The 26,844-nt window shown below is 35.3% G+C and overlaps 1 protein-coding gene across 6 annotated transcripts in view; it reads right to left on the bottom strand.

Moving 5' to 3' along the window:
* Nucleotides 1-7,461: 7,461 nt before the first annotated feature.
* RTKN2 (rhotekin 2) overlaps nt 7,462-26,844 on the bottom strand; it is a 75,363-nt gene continuing 55,980 nt past the window's right edge. For all 6 annotated transcript variants that reach the window (XM_059170151.1, XM_059170153.1, XM_059170148.1 and 3 more), the window contains 3 exons: nt 17,263-17,428; nt 13,199-13,306; nt 7,462-11,962 (listed from right to left, as the gene is read on the bottom strand). In XM_059170151.1, coding sequence (XP_059026134.1) covers nt 11,424-11,962; nt 13,199-13,306; nt 17,263-17,428 — 813 coding nt within the window. In that variant the 3' untranslated portion in view covers nt 7,462-11,423. The remainder of the gene's footprint in view (nt 11,963-13,198; nt 13,307-17,262; nt 17,429-26,844) is intronic.

The raw sequence follows: 26,844 nt of genomic DNA, 5'->3' as shown, positions 1-26,844 counted from the left end.
TATCCTTGTTTTGTCTCACCTCGGGAAATCATCTATAATTCAGCTGAAGCTTCTACCTCACGCATATAGATATTGTGAAGTTCCAAAAATTGTTTTCCTCTCTGATTCTCAGTAAAGTTTTGCTTTAGAACAATGAGAATAATGAGGTAAGCGAACGATTTACTAGAAACAGGATTGATGAACATTCTCTTGATCTGAGGGGGACAGACGTGGGGACTTTGTGGCCACAGAGGAACAGAGCAGTGATCCTATTGGTATCCTTCTGTCTCTTTACTGGAATGCGAGTCGGCACAACAAGGAATGTGTCTATCAGCCCACGAGGAAAGGACATGTGTCGTTTAATGAGATATGTTCTCTCCTTAATTTCTGGTTCCAGGAATCCATTCAGGGCTTGTTTAAACCCTTGGGAGAACACGGAAGATTTGGGCGCCCCCTTCCCTCCACCTTATAGAATTAAAAAACAAGAGTACAATACAACCCATTAAGTTTAAATCTTATGTGTCTGCTGGAATTAATACAGTTTCTTTTTTTCTTATTGAAGACTCTGGCCTCGCGTGCACTTGCATGCGTGTGTGTGTGTGTGTGTGTGTGTGTGCTGTTGGATTGAGATTGTTTTGTAAACTGAGTAATCCAGTACTGAGCATTCCAAATGTAAGTTTCCAGAAGGCCCCCACAAATTGCGGGAAAAGAGGAGTTAGGCTAAAGCTCATTGGTTTATAAATTGAATGTCTAGCAGCACCTCACTAAGACTCAGGGAATGCATTAGACTAATGGTTTCCAAATTGCTGTGGGAAACCCCAAGGTCCTAGGTAGGACCTAGGTAGGAAGCAGCGTGGGGAGGCCACGTGCTCCTACTCCCTTTCCACTCCACTGTAGTTGCACTGTGACCTCTTTTATTATTAAAAGGCCCACATAAGATTTTCCTTGGAAATGGGGTCCTGCTGCTGAAACAAAAGCAGAGTATTGTATACATATTGTTTTAATGCTGGTTACTGATCAGAAAAGTACTTTTTTTTTTTTTCCGGCACTGGAACTAAACCTCATGTATCAGTCCAACTAATCTATAATCCCCAAGAAACAGAGACTAGCCTTCATCTTCATCTTCCCCTGCCCAGCAGCTGGCAGAGCCCTACATATGATGGGGACTAGCAAAGTGTTGGCTGAAAGCATGTCGTTTTTTCCCAATTACATTAATAATACGAATTATCCACTACTTCTAATGAAGTTCACTGCAGAAAATAAAACAACAGTATTTTCGCTGGTGTTGATCAGGCTTGTGGTACATTTAGTCCAACACTTTCAGGGCTCTCCACTCTAAGCATTTTATTTTAGTAATTGATTTGGGTTGAGATCAATCTAAAATGGAATCATATCTCTGCATTTTTATTGAGTTTCATTTCTTGGGATGCTTTGCAGCACGAAATAGCAAAGGTGTGGAAGTATCCTGGGCACACTATTCTAATTTCCTGAAGAAACTTTGAATGACTCATTTGGGGATGATGTCAGTGCTGCTCTCAGAGCTGACTATTTAAAATGCACTTTTGATATCACAAATTATGAAGGGAAAAAAAAAAAGTACAGCTGAATCTCCCCCAGAGGAGAGCAGGAATCATGAACTCCATTCAAAGGGCTTGGTGTGGACGCATGACGTTTGCCCTGGGCCGGTGACTGTTTCCACCCTGCAATCTGTTCATGGCTCTGGGTCACTCTTCACAACCCTCAAGCTCCCCTTTCCTCTTGCCTACTGAAAAGAGAATTTGATAAACTCAGTCATGCTCAGATGTTGCAGGTGGAAGCAATTTAATGTGTCATCTTATCCTAGCAAAGAGTCTAGTAAGGTAAGAAGAATCTAGTCAATGTGGTCACATTAGTGGCCTGGATACATGGAGAAGTTATTTCTCTCCTTAATTTTTTTTTTTTTTTAATCAAGCCGGGGGAGACTTGATCCCCCCAGCACTTCTGTATTGATAAAGCCTGACTCAAAACTAGCCCCTGCCATCCATGGACTTCCCAAGTAGTCGGTGACATATACAGGCTTTTGTTTTTCCTCTGCGTGCTCCCCCAATACCAACCATCGCCACTCAGGCCCTCGCTGGTCTAACAGAGAGTAGGTCACAGGTGATCAGGATACGCTAGGCCCACAAGGCAGAGTTCTTCATAAACTAAATGGAAGGTAAACACTTCAGCCTGACCTTCAAGGCAGTTCATCTGTCTTCACTCTCTCATCCACTTTATTTCTCTAACCCCCAGCTATGTGCAATTACACCATTTTAGGCACTCGGCATACCCTATATTTTCAAGTTTTTAAAGGCCATCTATTGCTTTGGAAACAAATACCCCTCCCCCCAAAGTTACTGGTTAAAACAATAAGCATTTATTATCTTACTGTAAGTTTTTGTGGGTCAAGAATTTCGGAAGCACTTAACTGGATGGTTCTGGCTTGGAATTTCTCAGGCTGCTCATGCCTGGGATCTGCTCCCGAGGTGGCTCACTCAGAAGGTGGTGCTTGTTGCTGGGAAGAGGGTGCAGTTCGTCTTCAGTGGGGTCTCTTCTAGGACTGTTTTGAGGGTAGCTACTGGCTTCCCTCAAAGTAAAAGATCTGAGAGAAAGCTTGGAGGTAAGTGTCCTTCTAATGAGCGAACGACATGAGCTGCCGCACAGCATCTCCTCCACCAGTCTGTTAGCTAGGAGTGAATCACTAAGTCTGCATTCAAGGGCAGGGGAATGAGGTTCCACCTTTGAAGAGAAGTGTCAGAGAATTTGTAGATGTATTTTAAACCACCATAATGCTCCTGCCCTACCGTTTGCTCTGTTCTTTCTGCTCAGAATGCCCTTTCCTATATAGGCATGGCCCCAAACGACATGACTTCATAGTTAACAGCATCCCTGGTCTTTTCCCAACAGATCTGAGCAGCACGCTAAACCCCGAGGCATGGCGATCCAAATGGTCTCCAGATACTGCCAAATATTCCATAGTGAACACAAATCACCCCTGGCTTAGAACCACAGTTCTAGATATTAAAAGTTCTGTGAGAAGAGTTTGGAAGCTAGTCCGGCAAAACTTACACTTAATCTTTTTTTGCTATTTCACATTTATTAAAGTCTGGGAGTACATTGAGGAAGTTGAGCACTCACTTTGGATCATGAATGATGATGTTCAAATAGTGTCTCACTCACCATGAGACTTTAGGCAAGTTACTTAATTGTCCCGTGCCTTCAATCGCTCATTCATAAAATGGTGATTGTTATGATACTACCCTGAGGGGATAAAACGAGAGAGAGATCAACTTGGAGTTACTCTAGCTGAATTAGGAGAGGGAGAACCAGAGGCTCACTCTCTTGGCATCACTCTCTCTGTTTGCGACCTCAAAAGCTATCAATTCAGGAGCCTAGGCCTCTCTAGATTAGTTCGAGACAAATACCAACAGCCATTCCAGTGGTTTTACTAATAGGAAAGTCGAACAGATGAGTAAATAGCTTGCCCAGGCAACACGGCTATTTAATGGTAAAACGACGACTAGAATCCAATTCCCCCAACTCTTAAACTGAATACTCTTTCTACAAACTCTGCCTACTGTATTGCTGACGTAGACGATTCCTACTTCAGTTTGCCTTATTTTCTTGAACTGGCATTCAAGGTCCTGCACATGGTCCAATATAGCCTACCTTTCCCCTACTGTCAATTATACTTTAGCCAGGCCAATCTTCACCATGTTCTATGGGTTCCTACCCCCAAAATAGGCTCAATGCCTAACTTAATCCATTCTTTTCCACAACTGTCATGACCACATTCCCCCTTAAACTCCTCCAGGAACCTTCTGGATAAACTGGCTTCTATTTTGTTTATTTCTCCTTGATTTGAAAAATCTTCCTATTACAACTTGTTCTCACATTGTCCCAAGATACTCATAGTATATAATTTTGCGTTGCTTAACTCACTTGAGTAGTAAAAATATACAAGGCATTTTGTACTTGTTGAAAAATTGTTTTGCAAAAGTTCTCATACCTCTTAAAATTAGATATTTGTGATATACTGAATACTCTTTTATATCACCTCTTGTTTATGTATTATCTTTTCAATTAATTTCTCAGGTACACTGGTGGTAGATAGGGATTTCTTTAAATGTCTGTGTACAAATACATTACTTTAAGATATGCAGAATGCAAATTCAAGCAGTAATTCACCTTGCTATTCTCTAATATGGTTGATCCTACAAATACATGAACTTTTCAAGAATAAGTATTCTTTATAATTTTCCAAACTGCAATGGTGCCTAACATAGGATTCATACACAATAAGTATTTGGATACAATTTTAGATATTTCTTAAAGTCTGAGTCTGATATTTTCACATTAAAAAAAAAAAAAGTGGAGCTGGGTTAAATTTTTTTTTTAATTTTGTTTATTTGAGAGAAAGAGAGAGAGAGAGAGATCACAAGCAGGCAGAGAGGAAGGCAGAGAGAGAGGGGGAAGCAGGCTTCCTGTTGAGCAGAGAGCCCAATACGGGGCTTGATTCCAGGACCCTGAGACCATGATCTGAGCCGAAGGCAGAGACTTAACCCACTGAGCCACCCAGGCACCCCTAAAATTCTTTTAAGAATATATATATATATATGCATGTGTGTATGTTAGCTAGATCTTCTCATGCCTTTCTTTATACATTTGTTACAATGTTATATATCACACTATAGAAATAAGGTAAAAATTTAAATACCAGGCCCTGGGCTTTATGTTTGTTTCCTGCTTTATCTTATTAAATAATCATGGCTATCCTATGAGGTAAATACTATTTTTACCTTAAAGATAGAAAAACCTTAAGACCCCAAACTTAGATGATGTTTAAAAAAAAAAAAAAAGTCCCAAATCACACAACCGGTCACGCAGAGTTAGAAGTTAATCCAGGTCTAATTCCAGAATCCACAGTCCTAACTACCAAAGCAATGTGACCCCAGGCAAGTCTTCTATGTTTACTTCGTGGGCTACTGAGTTAATTCATATGCTTAGCACAATGCCCTACACATACTTACCCAAGCCTCTTCCTCCACCAGCATTTCACTGTGACAGGATTGAAAAGCTAGTAAGACATGCTCCCTGTCCTGAAAAACCTAATTTGTGATAGGCAGAATTCTAAAATGGCACCCCAAGATGTCCTGCCCTTTGAATATATCATGCCCCTGATTACATTATATGCAAGAGATTTTTTTTCCTGATGTAATTAAGGTTACTAATCAGTGGATCTTGAATTAACGATGGGCCATATCTACTTACATAACTCCTTAAAAAGTAGTTTTCCCCAGCTGGTGGTGGATGGAAAAGTCAGATAAATCTGTGAACTCCCCCATGAGGAGGATTTAATCCACCAGATTAATGAGTTGTTGCTGTCTTTCAAGAGGGAGCCATGTGTAAAAACCAGAGTACGACCTGTAGCTGCTGAGAGTGATCCCTGGTCCATCTACAACCACCAGGAACTGAATTCTGCCAACAACAGAATAACAGATAAGTCTAGAAGTGGATTTTCCCCAGAGGCTCCGGATTAGAGAGCCAAGGCTGGCAGACACCTTTATGTTGGTCTTGTGGGATCCAAAGCAGAGAACCCACTGGAATCCATGCAGAATGCCAATCGAAATTAATGTGAGATAATGAATGGACGTTGTTTAAATTTGGTAAGTTTATGGTAATATATTATGCAGGAGACAAATTCACAAAACTAATAGGTAAGGGAACACAAAACTGTGAACAAGGGCTTGGGCTATAGAGATATAAATAAAGTACAAAGAAAGGAGTGTAATTACCCTGGTGGAGAGGTTGAAGAGGGCATGAAAGCTTGAGGAATTTAAAGGTGCTACCATTTTGAAGAATGAACAAAATTTGCTGGCTGTGGGCTGAGGGAGGTAGGGAAGAGAGGGAGGAGAGATATTCTAGACTAAAAGGATAGCATGAGAAAATAATGAGCAAGCAGAAACTTGTTGAGGCAAGGTCCAAACGCTGAGAGTAGCAAGAGGAATGCACCCAGCAGGGCGTGGCAGGTTGGAAGGGGGCTGTGATGCTTTCCATCAGCTGTGGAGAGGTTTGGACTTCTGTTCTGCCAACATTGGCAGCACTTACTAGAGTCTTTTAAGATTAATTGAAAATCTGAAGACTTGATGGAGTATATGTTATATAATTTTATATTTTATGTATATTAACACGTTTTAATAGTTGAGGTAAGTGGATAGATAAGTCTTCTTAACACGTTTTGTCCTCTTTAATATAAAATGAAAATTGCCACAACTAAAGATGTTTACTAAGATGGCTAAATTCAACAAAAATGTATCTACTCACAAAGACAGAAAGAAAATGTTTTTTTGAGTAGACAAACAAAAATATAGCACTCAGAAAAGTATCCATTGTCATCAAAACCATCTATTTAAAAAAACATTTTTCTGAGTATAGTTGACGCACAATGTTAATTAGTTTCAGGTGTACAGTGATTCGACACGTCTCTAGGTTATGCTGTGCTCACCACAAGGGTAGCCACCATCTGTCCTCAACAACACCATGACAATACCATTGACTGTAATCCCTGTGCTGTGCCTTTTATTCCCGTGCCTTATTTATTCCATAACTGGAAGCCTGTATCTCCCACCCCTCTTCCCCCATTTTGTCCATCCCCTCCCCACTGGGAACCATCAGTTTGTCTTCTGTATTTATAGGTCTGATTCTGCTTGTGGTTTGAAACATTCTATTTCAATATCTTGGAACATGTTTATGACATGACATAATTATGTATACACAAGACCTTTTCAATCTCTTTCTCCTTCAGTAATATATAAAGAGATTACCGTATCTCTGAAAGCAAACTGCTGTGACATAAAACACAATTTTCAGTACGATTTGGAATGATTTTGCCTAGTTTTCTAATTATCAAACATGTCAGGAATGGTATTTTTCCTATATTCAGATAAACAAAAATATTTATGTAATAAATCTCAGAGAAAGGGAAGCTTTTTTTAAAAAAAAAAGTTAAATATTTCTGGTCATGTTTCAGATTCAGAAGTAAAACGTTAAAATAATATAATTGAGCCAGGATTGTTCATTTCTCTCCCCCTCCCCTGAAGAGCTCCATGGGAATAAATTAAGCACTGAGGGAGGTACATTAGAATAAGGAGTCTCCTTGTGACTAACAGCAACTGAGTATCCTAGGTTTCTAATTTATTATCAGAATGACTTAAGCTCTGAGCAAATTCTTCATCAATAACATAAGACTAACGTTATACAGTGAATTTTTAAAAGAGTATACTGTAAGAAAGATTATATGTAAACATTCTAATGATTATTAGTTATAGCAAGGTTATCAAATATTAGTCTTATAATAACTAACACCAGCTTTGGGTATGTCTTTCTGATTGAGCTGATTTCACAGCAGTTTACGTCTATCAGTCTAGCACAGAAGGGGGTACCTAAAGAAAAAGGCAGCAAATGTCTTTATGAACCAATTCCTTTAATGTATAGAAATTTTAATCACATGACATTGGCTTCCTTACCAATCTTTGGTACTTTAAAAAAAATACATACCCATAATAGGATACTTTTTTTTTTTTTTTAAAGAGAGTACCAGCAGAGTCAGGGGGAGGGGCAAAGGGAGAGGGAGAAACCCAAGCAGACACCCTGCCCAGCATGGATCCTGACACAGGGCTCTACCTCAGGACCTTTGCAATCATGACCTGAGCCAAACTCAGGAGTTGTATACTTTACTACCTGAGCCACCCAGGCGTCCCATGAATATGTTTTAATCTAGATGACGCTTGACCTACATTTAATTAAAAAATAAAAATCAGAAACAATGTCAATCATACAAGCATGTTAAAAAAAATAACACCCCCTAGCATATCTTTAAATGAAGTCTTGTCTTTTAAAAATTCAAAGGTAATGACACCTTTTTAGTGCTAACTAAAAATACACATGATCCAAAATAAACCATTTTTTCATAGAACTGTTATTAGTGAAGCAGTTCCATTACACATGTAAACATTTGAAAATAGTGATGCCTTTGAAATGTAAGGGCACTTAAAGTCAACTCTGTCTGCTTTGTAGTTTAAGACTAACAGAACACTGTATAAATGGTCATCAGTTAAAGTTTAATTACTATTCAATAATTCACTCTTTAAGAAGACAAGGACTTTGATAAATTCTGACCACAGGGAGAGAGATTTCCCTGCCAAAGCACTGCTCTTTCTGTTCCTGGTACAGCGTTCTGACTCAGTTGTTCCTCATTCATGGTAACACAGGTGATTACATTCAAATGGCATTTAACATAAATTGCGCCAAACTGCCCTATAATTTCATTTTGGACTGAATTAATTAACTTCTCAGTAGGTGACTAAGGTGCTGAACACAAGCCTAAGGAAATACTTGACTGCTTAACCTACCTTATATGAATCCTCTCTAATGCAAGGCAGCTTCCATTTTCAATAAACAGGACCAGAAAAATTTACTTAGTAAGATCTTAAAGGGTAAAGATAAGGCACTTAGAATAAATGAAATCAGTTTTCCAAATACATGCACATCCATTTAAAGAAGTCAGGGGGCACTGCAGACAGTTAAAGGAGGATTTAACCAAACTCACCAACCAGAGTTGGCACGCCTGATATTCTGAAAGACTCTTTACCTTAGGAGGTGTGTGTTTATAATAACAAAATGCCTTCTTTGTCCTTGGCAAGATGTTTAAATAAAAAGCTCACCACTTTGTAGCAAGTAAAAATACTATCTTAATGCTGTTGTAAGTAATTTATGTCCCAGATCTTGAAATGCAAATGTAATTTTCTAAGACATTATCTTCAGATTATCAGAATTATCATAATATCATAAAATAACTATTCTTTCTGTTTCTCTAATTATAATATTCTTATCAAGCTCTGACAGCTAACTCTTTGTTTTCAAGTTTATAGTCTTCATATATCAGGAAACAAATTAAAAGGACAAACAGGAATGTGAGAAGGCAGCTCATAAAAAGCTGAAATGTCTTTTATTACATGACATATTTTTATCTGTCATAAACTTCCGGTTTAGGAAATGAGAAAACAAATACTTCTTTGACGAACTCCTTGAAAAAGTGTTTAAGTAAGTATTTTTAGATTTTTTTTAACTGTGGAAGGAAGGAAGGAAGGGAGTAAGAAGGAAAAAAGGAAGGGAGGGAGCTCCGACTTTGTATTAAACCTTTCGGGGGAAGTGAACTAACATTTAATGAACAGCACGTTAAAGGAAGTGAAGCTGAAGCCTTCAGCCTGCTCCCAAAGGCTCTGTAGCATGCAGGGAGGTGGGCCCCCAGAAATAGCCTGAATAACCGTGGTCCTTGGTCAGGCTTCACATAAATATTTCTAGGAGGAAGGGCCTCAGCTTTGTTCCAGTGTCCCACTGAGGGCACAACTGCTAGGTAGTTTCTCTATGAATAAATTCTATTTCCAGTACACCTTAAATCCTTCTTGATATAATATGCATGAGGAAATGACAAGAATATAATTTGGAAGTTTTAACACTGGTTGTTAGAAGGAAGGCTTCGACTAAAAAAAAAAAAAAATGCTTAGATGCCAGTTTCAGAAACAATTTTGCCTGCAGCATCTTCTAGCTCAATAATTTAGCGGCAATGACAGTCACAAATGCTGTCAAAAACAGCAGTTGAGGTTTAAAAAATAAACAAAAATTCAAACAATAATAGCCTGTAGATTTTAATATTGTCATTTACTGAACTGGCAACCACAACAGAATTTATGAGAGTCTTCTTGTTAGAAAAAAACAAATTAATCGTACCTTTGCAGGTTTTCATGCATGTGATTGTCTCTACAGTCCTCTAAAGGCAGGCACGTGGGGCTTCCTTCTCATCAAATACTATGTCTATCATGGTGTCGACGGTCACAAGAGACCTTTTGTATCATTACTCCCCCGAGTTGCAATTCTTACGAGGAGTCCCCGGCAAACACAAAAGTAACCTGGCAGTTACATCATTCTATATAAATGAAGAAAGACTGCTATCTAAAAATAATGAAAGGCTCCATTTAAATTAATGTTACTTTTTTGTCAAGTGTTCATTTTACTTTGTAATAATGTAGTTCTGATCCAAATAGAGTTCTCATGAGCTTTAAAAAGATCTCTAGAGATTATACACAGGGCAGTAATTTAATTCTTATATTTTTATTTCTTGCAATGACATTTAGGGTTCAGTGTGATTTCAGATTTTTTGAGCCGTTGCTGACACCTTATGGAAACTGTTTTATTTGGAAATTCTGATTTGATTTTTAAAACTGTTCAGCTCTTGTTTACAAGAAGCATTATTATTTTAAAAAAGGATTTTTTTGTTCCTTTAAGGTATTCATCCTCTCGCTATTTATTTCTTCACTTGATTTCATAATCCTGTTTGGGTCACAATGATTAGTTGCTATGGAAATTACCTCCTATGGAAATGATTCCGATGTCATTGTTGTAAGAATATGACTTTTAATGAATAACATCAATAGCAGACATCAACCCTTACTAGAAAAAGGAAATTTAATTAAAATGTTTTAAAAGGATTAATTCTGAAAATTATTTTCATGGCCAACTTTTCTGATATTTTTGAATCAGCCATCTGCTTTTTAAATAAGTATTAAATGAATTTTAAGGTGTTAATCAGCTACTCACTTCCCCAAATTCCAATGTCATAATGGAAATTAGCACCATGCACAGAAAAGTGGAAATAGAGAACATTTCATTTACCTTTTCTCTAAACTAATAAATGTTATGCTTCACTTATGAGAGTTAATGTCAACAGGATTTCAGGGCTCATCAAGGAAACAACTTTGAATAACACATTATGAATTCCCTTTAAAGATGAAGAATTTAATATTCCAAAATTTATCCCAGGAATTTGAAAGGTCAGTGAGTTAACTAGTGAGTTAAACAATAGATGAGAGTCAGTGAACCATTAGATGAGAATTCCAGAATGCTAAGAAGAAATTTTCTTGGGTGGATTCTATAATTTGTGGTTTGAATAAAACTTTTTGAAACATTCCATTAGTATTAAAACTCTCACAATGAGAATATGGCTCATATTTAACACATTTTAAATTACTAGACAGTCTCTCCCCAAAGAAATTTTAATGCCTTCTTCTGCCTAGTGCTTGCTCACTGCTGGCACTAATTTAGGAATAAATTAACCCTTCAAACAATTAGGATATTGTCTGAAACTGCCTCTTGCACTCTACCAGGGAAATCACTTATATTCCAAAGATCAGAAATAAAAGAAAAATCCAATTCTTCATTATAAAGCATTTTTCAGACCCCATAGCTTATTAATTATTGATGTAAGTCACTATCATATTTACCAACATAATTACATATTACTATATCTCTAGTGCTTCTGAATCAAGTCTAACAGTATAGATTTTGTTAAATGCTTTATACATAGTTTTCTATACTTGTGCCTGCAACCATGATCTAGGGTCCAAAATGTCTTTGATAGATTTCTGCCTTGGAGCTGGCACTGGCTTGGCTTCAAAATTGGTTTTAGTGTCTATGTGTTCACTATCATCATTTACATTATTTTTCCTGGCAGGAAGGAGTTTTCGAGGAGCAGCCATCGGTTTCTGTAAGTGATGCATTAGGGTTGATAATTTGGTATCCAAAGGCGAGGTCCAAGATACACTTGTTTTTTCCCAGTTGTCCTTATCCAATTGATCTGGGTTACTCTGTGTTTTTAAGCTGAATGGAGCTTTATCAGAAGGAGGAAGGGGCGCACGTCTTTTTTTCCCTTTCCCATCATGTAGCTGGTTACTTGCAGGAGATAATACCTTTTTCTGGATAACCACTTGATGATTACCATCAAAGAGGCTGGCCCAAAGAGGTGGTGAGGAGTCTTCATGCTGACCAATAAGAAACTGTCCATTTGTCTCTTCAAGTTTTTTTTGTATTGTATCAGTTAAACTTTCAAGTTTTACAGGTGAATCAATGCCTGTAATAATTTTGAGAAAAAGTACATAGGGGAAAAATTCAAAAGCTGTGTACACTTTGAGTTATTGTTTTCTAAATCAGTATCTATAATAATCATCAAAAACACAATGGATCAGCAACTGGTTTAAGTTTAAAAATAACTCTACCAACAGAACCAAAAAAAAAGATCATTCACCATGCACTGCATATGCACACACAAGAGCGTGCGTGCGCGCACATACACACACATAAATACATTCCTAAATAAATGAGTATAAACCAGTTTTCAAGGAGTGTAGACACATCATAACTTTTTCAATTCTATAGGTTAAATATTTATTAAATAACTTTTCTTAGATTTAAAATTTATTCTGACTTCTAGGTAAGAGGAGATCCCCTTTTTATAAAAGCTTGATATGTAAACCTGGACAAGTGTAACTGGATTAACATCCTTTCCTTTAGACTAGCAAAGTCTCTGTTAATAGGGAAAAATTCCAAAAACAGAAACCCAAGAAAACCTAGTGAAACCCTGATACCAGTTTGGTGATAAGGATGCTGGATGAATTTTTCCTTGGGAAAAAATAAGAGAACAGAGATAAACGTCTGTTAAATGAATCACTGGTTGTATCTAACATTTTAAAGTGTATGTAAAGTATATATTGGTGGCAAAAATAGAGTAGAATTTACTGTTGACCTGTGTGTGTTCACAGCACTGTTCGTTCAGGCAATCCCACGGAGAAATAAATACCCTTCGAAGTGTGGGAAAATGGAATATTAATTAATGAGTCTATAAAGTTAAAATTTTCCAAGGTATTAAACTTAACCAATTTTTTGACCTGAGATGAAAGCTTCCATTTATTAATATTCATTTATCAACATTACTTTAAAACAAATTTAATAAAACACAGAAAAAATTATAGAACATGATTATATTTTAGAATCTCCCAAGTTTACATTTTCAGAATTTTCATCAACTACTCAGCTAATATTTATTTTCAGTGCAGCCTTATTCATTTTGAAGCTTTAACATTTTTGTTTGATCTTAAGCATTCAAACTATGAAAAATGTGTATTCATTAATTTTGTATTAATTCATCTATTAAACATGAGTTCCTTAGTCTATAATCATAGTCTTTTTTCATTCATTTTGACTGTGCCTTGAAAATTTTAGCATTTTAATGTCAATAGAATAAGCTGCTTGAGTATGGACAATGTTGTTTTTGTTACCCTGCAGCTTAGAAAAGAAAAACCCCACTTACTCATATCGTGGTAGACTGAGGTCGCCTCTTTTGTCAAGAACAAAGGTGGTTTCCGTGGTGACATAATCTCAATTTTCATAAGTTCTTCACAACAATGCTTCCATTGGCCTAAGAAAGACAGAAAAAGGCAGGCTAGTTTAAAACATAAATGTGAAGACATATACTTCATTTTCAGTAGATATCAACATATTTTTTGCTGTGAAAAATAAGAGGGAATCTATAAAGCATTGCCTTAAGGAAACCACAAAAACCTAGTACTACCCATAATTCTGAAGTCCCAAGTCTAAGCACTAGAGTAATCTATTTGAAAAATAAAGTTCTGTGCACAGATATAAAAAGCTAAGATCTTTAGGTTATTAAATACTACACTATTTCACTAAATGGTCTAGGAACTAAAATTTCTATTCATGGCAAAAATTTGTACAAGTTCTCTTCTTTTAAATATTAAAAATACCCAGTTCTTAAGACAGTTGAAAGGCAAAAATCAACTGAAATAGTTATCTAGAAGGATACAGTGCTTCTCAAAAATGGTGTTAACTTTGAAAATTCTAATTAAGATACAAGAATTGTTTATTTAACAATTATTTCTTCTAATGATTATGCCTTTCAAAATTCATATAACTAGAAAAATGCTGCATCTTCATTCAAGTAAAAGGTATATAAGAGCCTATTATAATAAAGACACATCAGTCAAAATTCTAACTGGATCTAATTTATTTTAGGAAGGACACTTTAAATCAAGCCATTAGTCATTTCAAATAAAAAATACTCTTTAAGCTGTTTCAATTTTTAAGTTAAAATTTAAGAGTATGAACAATATTAATTTTTCTTTTAGTTATATTTTACTATTTTCATCTTAAAACACTCAGGCTTATTTCTTCTGAGTGGATATAAACTTCAACCATTCCATGTTTATTGCGTGCCTGCATGCTGGATAACAACTGTGCCAGAGACTATGTGTCTCTATATTCATGTTATAAAAGTAGGTTATTGAGCTTCACTGTTCTTATACTCTGTCTTACATCTGTAGAAAAATAAATATAATACACATGTGCCTTTTGGGAATGATTTATGATGTATATTTTTCTTCCTTTTATTATATTCTCAGTCTCCATACTCAATATCCAATTTGGTTATTTTCCATAGTTTAAAAATAAAAGATATTTCGTGTTTGGTCAAATTATCTATTCATTTTTGTTGTTTTAAATCTAATATATAGCCATGGTTATATGGTAATATGCATAAATTTTAAATCCATCACCTTAAATAGCTAAGAAACATAAAAAACCTTTTAGTATGTTTTATTACAATGCTAAGTATAGAACATGGTAAAAATTTCAAAATAGCCCACATAGCATCTCATAAAGGGAATGAAATCTTGAGTTTGAGGCTTCAAGGGTTGCTCTGCAGAATTTAAATCTAGTAGGATCTGAGATCTGATAACTTATTCCTCCCCTCCACTTCCTTTTTTAGATAAATATATAAAAGCCAGCTTTTCCTTCTTGGGGGCAGAAAAAAATAAGGTCTTACTTAATAGAAAAATAATGAAATACTTTGAACTAGAAAACATTTCTCCATCAAATCTTAGGCAAATTACAAAGTATAGCATTTTCTCTTTATTGATAGATGAAAGCTCTTCATTGTTAAACTGGTAGCAGAATACTAATCATGCTGAAGACTGGAATATAAAGCCAAACTATCCCATGCGTTACTGAAGTCAGAGGTACAAGTGTGTTATGTTCACTGGTGAATTTTACAATGGGAACATTTGTTTTATCAGTGACTAAATTAGTATGCAGTTATACCTGATTCAACATGCTAACCAATATGAAATATTAAACAGCTATGTTGTATTCACATAAAATCTGTATCCTAAAGATGTTTACCACAATAATATTTGCTATAACGTTCCCAGTCAAAATGATCTGTTATCCTAAGCTGCTCAATAACTCAATATTTATATTATTAAATACTTGAAAAAATTTATCTTTGACCCACCATTCTAGCTCTACCTTTCTGATCATCCAAAACAAGTGTCATTACTCTTTTACATGTTTGTTAGCTCTCAAATATTAAAAATTAGCTATGACATCCCCCTTGCCTCCAGCCTCCACTCTTCAGGCTGTCCTTCGGCAGGCCGAACAGACCTAGTGCCATTAATGTTTTCTCATGGTTTTTAATTTTCTCATTCTCCTGATTTCTACTCTTAATCAGAGTTAAGTAATTGAAATTAACTCTAAATATTAAATTGCTCTTAGTTTATTCTGCTCTAAATATCTATGCTCTACTTTGTTCTACAAGTCAGATTTCATCTAAGATTACAAGAGGCTACACTTACCACTTACCACTTATAAGTCAGTCTTTAGAATATAAACATTTCCGTCTTTGCTTCATATCATCATATGCAATGAATTCTAAAGTGTAAGTCTAATAGAATTTATACTTTAAAGATCACATAGATTGGCAAATTTTATCCACAAATCACTAAATACTAAAGAAGTAGCCAGATGTAAGAACCTAGTTGTCATCACGTTCTTATTTTGACAGTAATATCACAAGATTTGTATCCCTCCAAATCCCGTATTTTAGCATGATGAATTATTTTACCTAATCTGGCGAATAAAAACACGAGACCATTTAGGAATTGATATCCAGACCATAATAGTCTGCATTTTTACCTCCTTTCACCCCTCATTCCTGTTTTTATACACATAAAAAGTGTAAAATAGCAGAATCACTCCTAAAAATAATATAGTCTTTGTAAGACTCTCTAGAGCAGATCATTTGAGAAAGCAGTTAAAATTTCAGATGTGATCAGCAAAGGAAAGGAAGTTTTTGTCTTTTAAGTTACATGTCTAAGATCAGCTGAAATTAAAAAAAAAAATGTACTGCATGCTGATAAGCATGGAACAAATATTTAAACATCTATTCAGTGCCTAGGGATAGTACTTAAGGAAAACAAGTCCTAAGAATTCCAGAAGGCTATAGAGGGAGTCCTCTGGATTCCTGCAGTAAACCAGCAATCTCTTCAGGCCTCAATTTTCTCAACTTTAGAGGAGAGGGAAATCATTTCTGCCTTGCTGGGCTGTTGTGAGAAATAAAGGAAGCCATATGGTATGTGGAAGGTAATCAATACATTTAGTTCCCTTCTTTGTCCCCACCCCAACCATCACTATAATAACTTAACCAGGCCACAGACCACAGTAGGCTTATAAAAATTAATCTGAGGACAGCAGGTATTAACTCTTTTATAAAGTTCCCAAAACAGATCTTAAGAAGTCCTAAAATTTCTTCTAGGAGTTGCAGAAACAACTTTCTATCATTAGAAAATGCCTATCTTTCGTAATTCTTTATAAAAAAGCATTCTGAAGACATAAAATACTGGTTGAATCTAACAGTAGGCTTAGTTTGACTAGAAATAGCTGTTATCAATAATCTACATTTTCAATATATGACTTCATTATTTTCTTGTTGATAAAATTCCTCCTTAAATTGAGAATATTAGAACCTCACATATTTTACATAGTAGAACTCTATTATATTACTATCACATTGTTTTTATAATCATGGGCTGTATTACTGAAACTGAAAAACCATATGTATGGTTTTAAAATAAATCTTTGGATGATGTCCAAGATGATATAATGAATCTGGAGTTAACAGAAGGTTACATGAGTCTCCTGTACATTTCAAATTTTAGGATCATCACTAACCTACAGAAGTTTTTTACTACTCAAAAAGTAGTATCCCTTTGATCAAACACACTGCCTTAACCAGTTAAAATCCAGTATTTTGAAAAAAATGTGGCCTAATTGTTTTAGGGACAGAGAAATTTAAAAATAACAGGTGTTCAAAGGAATAATAAACTACAGTAAGTCAGCCCTGGGAAAAGGTCGAGAGAAAAAGGCATCAATGCACTGATGATATACTGTCATTTTATTCAAGAGCACTAAAAAAATAATCTTGATCCAAACCAAAGGATTATAATTTTAATATTTAGATTGCTTTGTGCATCCTTTCACGCTTCATGAATATATTACTAGTAAATCCAAACACTAACTTACTAAGATCAAAGAAATGTTGCCAGAAGGCTTCCATCCATTTCTGAAGATCTTCTCTATTGTCTGCTACAAAGATATGAGTTACAGCCTGTCCAGCAACAGGGTTGATGACAGAGAAATTATGAATTTTTTTCTTGGTATCCTTATCCATTGCCCGAATTCTGGTTTCCTAAAAATTAGGACAAAATTAGTATTTTACAAGAGAATATTTTTGTAATATTCAAATAAATGTTTTAGTGCTTCGCTACTATACTTACAACAGATGCAATTATAAATCTTGTTGCTGATCACTTAAAATATGTAATTTTGAGAATTTTCAATATTCAGACTCAAACCTATAAAAAATTGCTTTTTATGAAAAATACTGAGTAACATTTCAAAGTATTCTACATAGAGAACTTAAATTACATGAGATTAAAACGTAACCTGTTTTGATCTGTTTAAGTAGGAGTTTGCTGTCTTTTATATACATCTTAAAATTTGCAATAAAACAAGTACAGCATGTCATAACTGTAATGTGAATTATGTTAACTACATTTCCAACAGTAATAAAATAAAAGAATCAGTAAAGTATGTTTGTTATTCTAATATTCAGGCATTATACACAGTGTTATCACTTAAAGCAGTAAAACCATAACTTAGTGTTTACTGCAGCAAAGCAGTTAGGTTTTCGCCATTAACATTTATTTCATATGTAACATTCATTTACAAAGCTCATAGCTAAAGATCCATGAAGTACTATAACCTTCCTGATGGTACCAATTATTTTTTTAAATGCTGAATGCAACTATCAGCAACAAAGGCAATGGTTTCCTTCATGTTGGTAGTTTAAACTTTTTCTGTGTGGTACTAGGTATGACGCTGTGGTGCTTCTCCTGTCTATACGTAGAAAAGTCTTGTTCCCAAGTCATTCAAGCACTACCACGCCACATGACAACTAGCATCTACATGCAGTCTCCAAGTTTTGGGGAAAGAAGTCTGAAATACAACTATCTATTTATGCAACAGTAAGGATTTGGCTGCTTGGATAATGACGGATAATGTTCTAGAGCAGTGCGGTCTATTAGAAATATGTGAACCACATAGGTAATTTTAAGAGTTTCTAGTAACTATGTTAAGAAGGTAAAATGAAACTGGTGAAAATCATTTTGTATTTATTAATTACATTATTTTAAAATTGTGTTTTTATGTAACCCAACACATCCAAAATATTATTCTAACATGTGAGCAAAAAACATTTTTGAGATATTTTACATTCTTTTTTGTACTAAGTCTCCAAAATCTAGTCTGTCTCTGATACAGCACATCACATTTGGGCCAGGCACATTTTAGGTGGTTAACAGCACTGGTGGTTAATGGCTCCTGTACCAGGTAGAACATTTCTAGACTCATATGTTTAAACCTACAGTAATGCGTGTAGAAGAATATTTAGCCGGCAGCTTCAAAAGCTGTTTAGGAGTGAGAAGAAATTCCTCACTTCTTGCAGTCTTGAGTGAAGAGAGATTCTATGTATAGTCACATCCCAAAACCAACATACACATACAATGATGTCTATGTGGACATTACAGGAATAGCAAAGAGTTAACCAAGAAACAATGTACATTCCCTGAAGAATGGGTAAATAGGCGGAGGTGAACCCCTGATACACCAGCTCCCCCATCCTCAGTTTGCTGCTTTCTGCAGTTTCAGTTGCCCCCAGTCAACTGCAGTCGAGAAGCAGATGATCTTCCTCCTGACATATGGTCCGAAGGTCAGTAGTAGCCTAGCTCCACATCACAGTGCCTGCGCCAATCCCCTCACTTCATCTCAGCACATAGGCATTAAATCATCTCATATCATCACAAGAAGGGTGAGCACAGTACAAGGTACTCTGAGAGACTGAAAGACTACATTCACATAACCTTTATTATGCATATTGTTAGCATTATTCTATTCGACTCTTAGTTACTGTTGTTAATCTCTTACTGTGCCTAATGGGTAAGTTAAACTTTATCAGAGCTCTGTATGTATAGGAAAAAACAGTAGAGACAGGGTTCAGTTCTATCCACAGTATCAAGCATCCACTGGGGTCTTGGAACATATGCCCTGCAGATAGGAAGGGGCTACTGTGTACTACAGAAGTTTTTCCTGAAGGAAGGAATTCTTATTCAAGAATCACAGGAGAAAAAAAGTGTATGCTGCATGAAGTGGTAACATAACTTTGAAAGTCTGGAGTATCACAAAAGGTGAGGATTTAGTAACCATCTTAGAGACAGCCTGCCCTGTCAATTTTAAAATGTGGGAATGTGAGTGTCTTCAGAGGGTTATAATGGACTTACGGTCAACACTGTAATTTGAAAGAACAGGGTCTTTTTACAATCCTGTGCCATGGTAATAAACTTTGTGAATGAACTCTTTTAAGTAATTATTTATATAATATAAAAACAAACTGGTGTCCTAAATGGCATGAAAATGCATATAATCCATCTCTTTAAATAGAAAGCTTATTACACCAGCAGAGAATGACTTAAGCTCTAGGAAGAATCTTTAATATGCTCTCAATAAGATTTATTGAAGGTTGACTCAGTGGGGGAGGAGGGCAAGAGAACACTCTATTGGTATTAGTATTTAAAAAAAAAATGAAATATGAAGTATTCTTGTTGTTGAAATCTTCCTTCTATCCTAGTCTATCTTAATACAAATTTCTGACTACCTTTTGTATACAGGATTAAAATGAATTTAACTTTTAAATAAGGAAAGTGATTTTTATAGATGAATGTGTATATTTTTAATAACACCAAGATATCATTTCAAATGAAAATAGCTATGTAGAAAATATGATGAACTGGATCATTTATATCCTTCTAAGAGAATATAATGCAATAATATAAAAATACTATACATTATACACTCCATTAGCTCTGAGAACCATAAATACCACTAAATTTTTAAAACATGAGAAGCTTTTAAAAGGTGCAAATGAAACACAAAATAGATCATTTGAATTAACTAACTATATTTTATCACCCAAAATAATTTAACTAATGGGAATTTTTTCAACCAAAAAACTGCATGTCAAAGAAAAAGTCATTAAACAAATAAAGTTTCTGATAATGTCAGAAAGTCTATGCAAGTTGTTTTTCGTTGTGGACAAAGTACCAATAAGAGTGCTTAAAACTGCACTTCTCAAGGGAGGAATGGATTAGAAAACACAAGGTGCCTTTTAGGGTATGAAAGCAAGCAGCTTAGGTATTTTTGCTCCCACTCTTTCTACCGCCTAAAATATTGTCTGTCACTCACTGTATTTGAAATATATTTGGAGAATAAATGAATGAGATAGGAGAAAAACAACTCAGATAATGACAATTTCAGGTTGACAGAGTCATATCCCACAGATGATCCTAATCCTACTCTTTATAGATAAGGACACTGATTTTCTGAAATCAGTTTTCTCTCCAAAGACAGAGTTTTCTGCCCAAACCATTTAGTTTATTTGGAAGGTTTTACAGTCAACTTTTATTGTTTTGTGGATAGATTTGAGACTATTTACTGTGAAATTTTAATCCTTGGCTGGATCTCTTTTTTCAGTCACCATATACGAAACTGCAGCCTTCCTCTGCATGAGATGGTGGGTACTCAGAGAAGGCCAAGTGAAGTCAATAAATCTAAGAAGTCAATTTTATGACAAAATACAGCTAACTCGGAAATCAAAGGAAAGTTTCTTTTAGGTTGGTTGTTAATTATTTTTAATTAAAACTGTACTTCAACCTGTCGATTTCTGTGATACTGGGAAATTACTAAGTCAGAACTAGATTTATAAACCATTTCTTACCTTACCTTTTGACTATATGATCTTTAAAGTCTACTATTACCCAGATTACGGTTTCTAAATACTCTTTACTGCTAAAAGGAATCAGAGATCTTTACAGAGATGGCTGATTTCAGCCTGGGCAAGGAAATGTATGAGATAATCCCAGAACATATTCTCCCAACAGAAATCAAAGATTACTAGGGTTGTATCAAAAGGTCTCAAGAGTCAAACTGAAGAGGCTTTCAGTAGCCAAAGATGGGACCATCTGAACATCAATAACAATGATAATGGATTGATGCATGAAGTCTACATGAATTTGAAGACTATGAAGTCTTTAAATCTATTAATTCAGAATAATATTTAAAATGAACTCACTTGTCACTTTTGAAGGATGCTAAGGGAACCACCTCACTATTTTGGTAACTATTTAAAGTCTTTATTCTGTGTTCCCTATAAGAATTGTACCTCAACCCAATAGGTGACACAGTTGAAATTTCCCAGCTAATAAATGAAGAATATTAAAATATCACCAGTTTGCAATCCCTAATGAAATAAAGGATCTAAACAATGCTCATCTGTGGATGTTAATATGACTAGAAGACTCAGACATATTAAATGTTTCCCAATATGGGGTGTCTGGCTGGTTCTGCTGGTTAAGCATCAAACTCTCGGTATGGGCTCAGGTTATGATCTTGTGGTTGTGAGATCAGCCCCATGTCAGGCTCCACACTCAGTGCAGAGTCTGCTTCAGACTCTCTCTCCCTCTCTCTCTCTCTCAAAAAAAAAAAAAAAAATCTTTAAATGCCTCCCAACAAAGTACACAATATTTCCTAAGACATATTGTTACTAACCAACCAACCACCAACCAACCAACCAAAAACAGAAAGGAAAAAGGAAAAAGACAACTCAAAGATGCAGATAACAAAATCCAGACTATGGAAAACTCTGTAGGATAAATGACCCAATTTCTTCAACAAATTGTGTGTGAAAAAGAGAGAGAGAGAGAGAGTGTGTGTGTATGTGTGTGTGTATGACAGACAGAGAGAGAGCGAGAGAGAACATGAGGATGCTAGAGCACTCCAACAGATTTAGAGATTTAAGAGACCAAATCAATTAACTGCAATATAAACCCTTATTTCAAAATCCTGATTCAAAAACTAATCTAAAAATTACAAGACTGGGAAATCTGAACACTGAATTCTTGATGATATATTGAAAAACTATATATATGACTATATATTTTTCTAAAGTATAATTGTTAAATTTACAAGTAAAATCATATAGTCTCCAGGATTTGCTTCAAAATAATTCTATGGTGGGGGCAATGTGTGAGGGCAGAAAGAGGTTTATTTCTACCCTTCTCTATATAGATTATCTTTGAATTTTTCCCCTCAAAAATTGAAAATAAAATACAAGTACAAAAAACTAAGCACCTGCTTTCCTACCTATAAGGCAGAGATAGCACTATTTAACTCACAGTTTCCTCATAAACATGTTGTAAGAATAAATGTGTTATTTGAAAGGTGGTTGGTCTAAAGTTTTGTTAATCAGGCATGAAAACAAAATTTTGCTGGCCAAAAACTAGCTTTATACCTTATATATACTCTAATGACAAAGAAAGTATACCTTCACAATATATTGCAAGAAATGTTTGAAATACATAAACCATAACCATAAATTAAACCAAGCTTTAGGAAGGATTAGTATTAGTGCGACATAATTCTTTTCAATTTATGTCTATTAATAATCAGATGTAAACTCCTAAAGGAAAAGACTTGTTTAAATAATTATTTTTTCTGTATTTAATGAAGGACAATCTAAATCATTGGTAGGACTGGGACATTAAAGGACTAAGATAATCAGAAAAAAAATCCCCTGTGCTTCATAATAATCTTGCTTGCTAGGGTCCATGACAAACATAATGGCTAAAAGCAGTTTCAAGACAATTTAACAAAAGTTTACAACACCAAGTAGTGATACTGATTTGTTTAGCATAACTTTTACTAGTTATTAAAGTGATATATAGTATTTAAAGCAAGAAAAGACTTTTGATCGCAAAAACCCACACTACTTTTCCATCCCACTCCCCACCCCACTGGCAATGGATAAAACTTTAGCTAATAAAATGTTTTCTGCAATGTATAGAGGATTCTATAGTGGCTCTGTTAAATACCCCTGATTGGGAATGTTTTGCTCAAGAACATTAATAGGGAAGTTTTTTTGAAGTTGAAGCAATCACTTTGAAGTAAACCATCCTTTCAAATTTAGATTGAAAAGAGGAGGGAAATAGCTTAGGCTTTTCTTTCCTTAATGTGACTCTTTCCACAGATGGCTCCCTATGAAAATTAATAAACTGACTTAGCTTTATAGGAAATGCTATTTAGAAGAATAAAAATTATAGTTAGAAAACAGATCCTGTGATCAAAATAAGAAACTATTATTTATATACCTTAGCAACTGCCAAATTTATATTTTTACATAATTTTTAAAGTGGCATTAAACAAAATTATTATTTTCTAAATCATGAGAGAAGCCAACCAAAAGAAAAAAAATTCTGATTTGTTCTTTAATATTTAACATTATTAAGCATAAAAAGATCTTAGAGACCCAAGATCGAAAATATACTAAAAACTGAAACAAAACCACTATTCTTTAAGTTTTATTTGGTGCTTACCAGCTCTACAGATCAGAAAATACCAAGTTGGCATTTATCAAAGATCTTGTTTATTTGAGAATATACTAATACATGTATCCTTAGAAATTTCCAAAGTAAGCCAAAAAATGAAAACATCTACCTTATATTTAAAAACCAAGTAATTTAAAACATTGAATAAATGAAAATCTATGAGTTTATCATTAATACGGGAAGAACATAACAGACACAACACTCATTTGCTTCTTCTGGAGGGAGTAATACTGCTCCAATACCTACTGCCAATATCAGTATAAGACCAGTATGTAATACCAACTCCTTACTCTGAAAATTGGTAATTAAAAGTAAGCTTTCATCCTGCCTTTTCAGGAGGGACTGGGATTCATTCCTACTTGATGAAAAAAAGTCCTTCTTTACAAAAGAATGCCAGCTAACACGTGTAGAATGAGGGATATTATGAAAATAACATATGCAATCTCCAGTGTAATAAGCAATTCAGACAAGGGCAATCAGGTCACTAAAACCATTATGTGAAAGACTATTGGACAACAAAGATATTCACACAGTGCCAAACTATCACCTCACTGACTACCTGCTAATAGTAAAGAGGAAAACTTACCTTTATGCTGGAGAGAGTTAGGGGCACCACCTTAACCAAGTCATTAAATGTGACACTGGCAATAATGAGACAACCTGACATCATGTGCCTCTGAACAGAATGCCCTATAAAGTATTTGTCATCATGCATGAAACATGCTTGTAAATAGTGTTTAGAATGAATCTAATCAAGCCTCTAGACCTAATTTACAGTTTAAGAATGCATAATCCTTGAACATTCCTAGATTGAAAGCAAAAGCTTTTAAAAGGACATCTTAGGGAAAATGGGGAAATGTGAATATGGGCTGGGTTATTAGATGATGTAAGATAATTACTGTTCATTTGGCTAGCTGTGATAATGGTACTGTAATTTCATTTATACACACAAACACACTCACACACTTTCATTTTAGAGTTTCCTATTTTTTATAGTTGCATATTGAAATATTCAGGGATGAAGTGTCAATGTTGGAGACATATTCAAATGGGTCAGCAAAAAATGTAGGTAAGAGGCTTTATAGGCTGACAGCTATAAGACAAATAAGGTCTGAAAGTGACTATTGTTGATGACTACTGTATAAGTGAAATTTGTGAAGAGAATAGAACTTAAATGTTCTCACAGAAATGATTAAAAAAACCTATAATTCAAAGCGTGTAGTAATGATTACACAACCATATATTATTTGTCGAAGTTACCAAATTGTACACTTACAACTGGTAAATTTTATTTTATGTAAGCTATATCATCATAAAACAAATTAAAAACAAAATACAAAGAGCTTCAATTCCCCCCAAGAAGAACACCTAGAGATAAAGCAAACTGGACAGCAAGAGAAACTGCTGAATCCAGGTGGCATGAGTGTCCCTCTAGTATTGTTTCAACTTCTCCATAAATCTGAATCATTGGCTAAGTTGAGAAAAAATAATAAGTAAAAAATAATAAGTAAAAAAAAATAAGTAAAAATGACTTTAATAGAAGATATAACTACACAGCATCCAGGCTTACAGAAGAAACAAATAGAATTCTTGATAGAAATAGTCATATTTAAATAAGGAAACCAGGGTGTTTGCCGCTAAAGAACAGTTTTCAAGGTAAATACCCAGTAGTGCAATTGCTGGGTCATAGGGTAGTTCTATTTTCAACATTTTGAACACAAACGTAGTGATCCGAAGGGGCACGTGCACCCGAATGTTTATAGCAGCAATATCCACAATAGCCAAACTATGGAAAGAACCTAGATGTCCAAACAGATGAATGGATAAAGAAGATGTGGTATATATACACAATGGAATACTATGCAGCCATCAAAAGAAATGAAATCTTGCCATTTGCGACGACGTGGATGGAACTAGAGGGTATCATGCTTAGCGAAGTAAGTCAATCAGAGAAAGACAACTATCATATGATCTCCCTGATATGAGGAAGTGGTGATGCAACATGGGGGCTTAAGTGGGTACGAGAAGAATCAATGAAACAAGATGGGATTGGGAGGGAAACAAACCATAAGTGACTCTTAATCTCACAAAACAAACTGAGGGTTGCTGGGGGGAGGAGGGGTTGGGAGAAGGGGGGTGGGATTATGGACATTGGGGAGGGTATTTGCTATGGTGAGTGCTGTGATGTGTGTAAACCTGGCGATTCACAGACCTGTACCCCTGGGGATAAAAATATATTATATGTTTATAAAAAAATTTAAAAAAAAAACAGTTTTCAGGTGAATGGAAGGGTTCAAGGGAAACCCAAAGTGGGGGTAGGAACTGCCAACAGGAGTGCTGCTACAGAGAGAGAGCAGGAATCAGCCCAGAGAAAAATGAAGATAGCAACATCACAACACTAGAGAATGGAACACCTTGGTATCAGTTCAGTCTTTGAGATCAGCGACTAAATTCTATTAACCTTCTCAACCCAACCCTTATTTCATGGTGTAATCTTAAAAATCCTCTTTTGTACTTGAGACAAAAGTCACGCACAATGACAATTTATGTCATCAGTCCTCAGGGTCAAATACAGCCCATGTTGTCCCCAAGTCGAAGGTCAAGTCTATACAAATTACTAGATTAATCATTTTCCTGTGAAATTATAATGGTCAATTGTGAAACCACCACTGGGATTTCTAAGTATGGTGATTTCAGTCATCTTAATAATGGAGCTGATTGACTACCAAATTGTATCAGTCACCAGGCCATCAGCTTTTATTACCTCAAGGAAAAATGAGTCAACTGAAAAAAGGTCAATTCAGCTGGGCCATGTAAACACTGTTAACTGCTTTTCTGGAATTACACCCTTGTCATCAGACAAGAAAATACAGATACCCTGGCTACAGTAACAGTGGGGTTCCACTATAACTTCCCTCTTACATTTAAATGCTAAAGATTCAACACATATCTATACCATTGCCTAGAGGTAGAAACTGTGGCTTCAGGCTCACAACCTCATTTCAGAGATACTTCTTACTTTCAAAACTTATTCAGAGTGGGTACGGAGATAGGAAAAAGTCTAATTTTGTCTTCCAGATCTAGTCTAGCAGTATGTCTGTGAGGAAAT

Source organism: Mustela lutreola, chromosome 4, assembly GCF_030435805.1.
Source record: "Mustela lutreola isolate mMusLut2 chromosome 4, mMusLut2.pri, whole genome shotgun sequence".
Taxonomy (NCBI): Eukaryota; Metazoa; Chordata; class Mammalia; order Carnivora; family Mustelidae; genus Mustela; species Mustela lutreola.
This window is presented reverse-complemented; position numbering and strand designations above follow the sequence as displayed.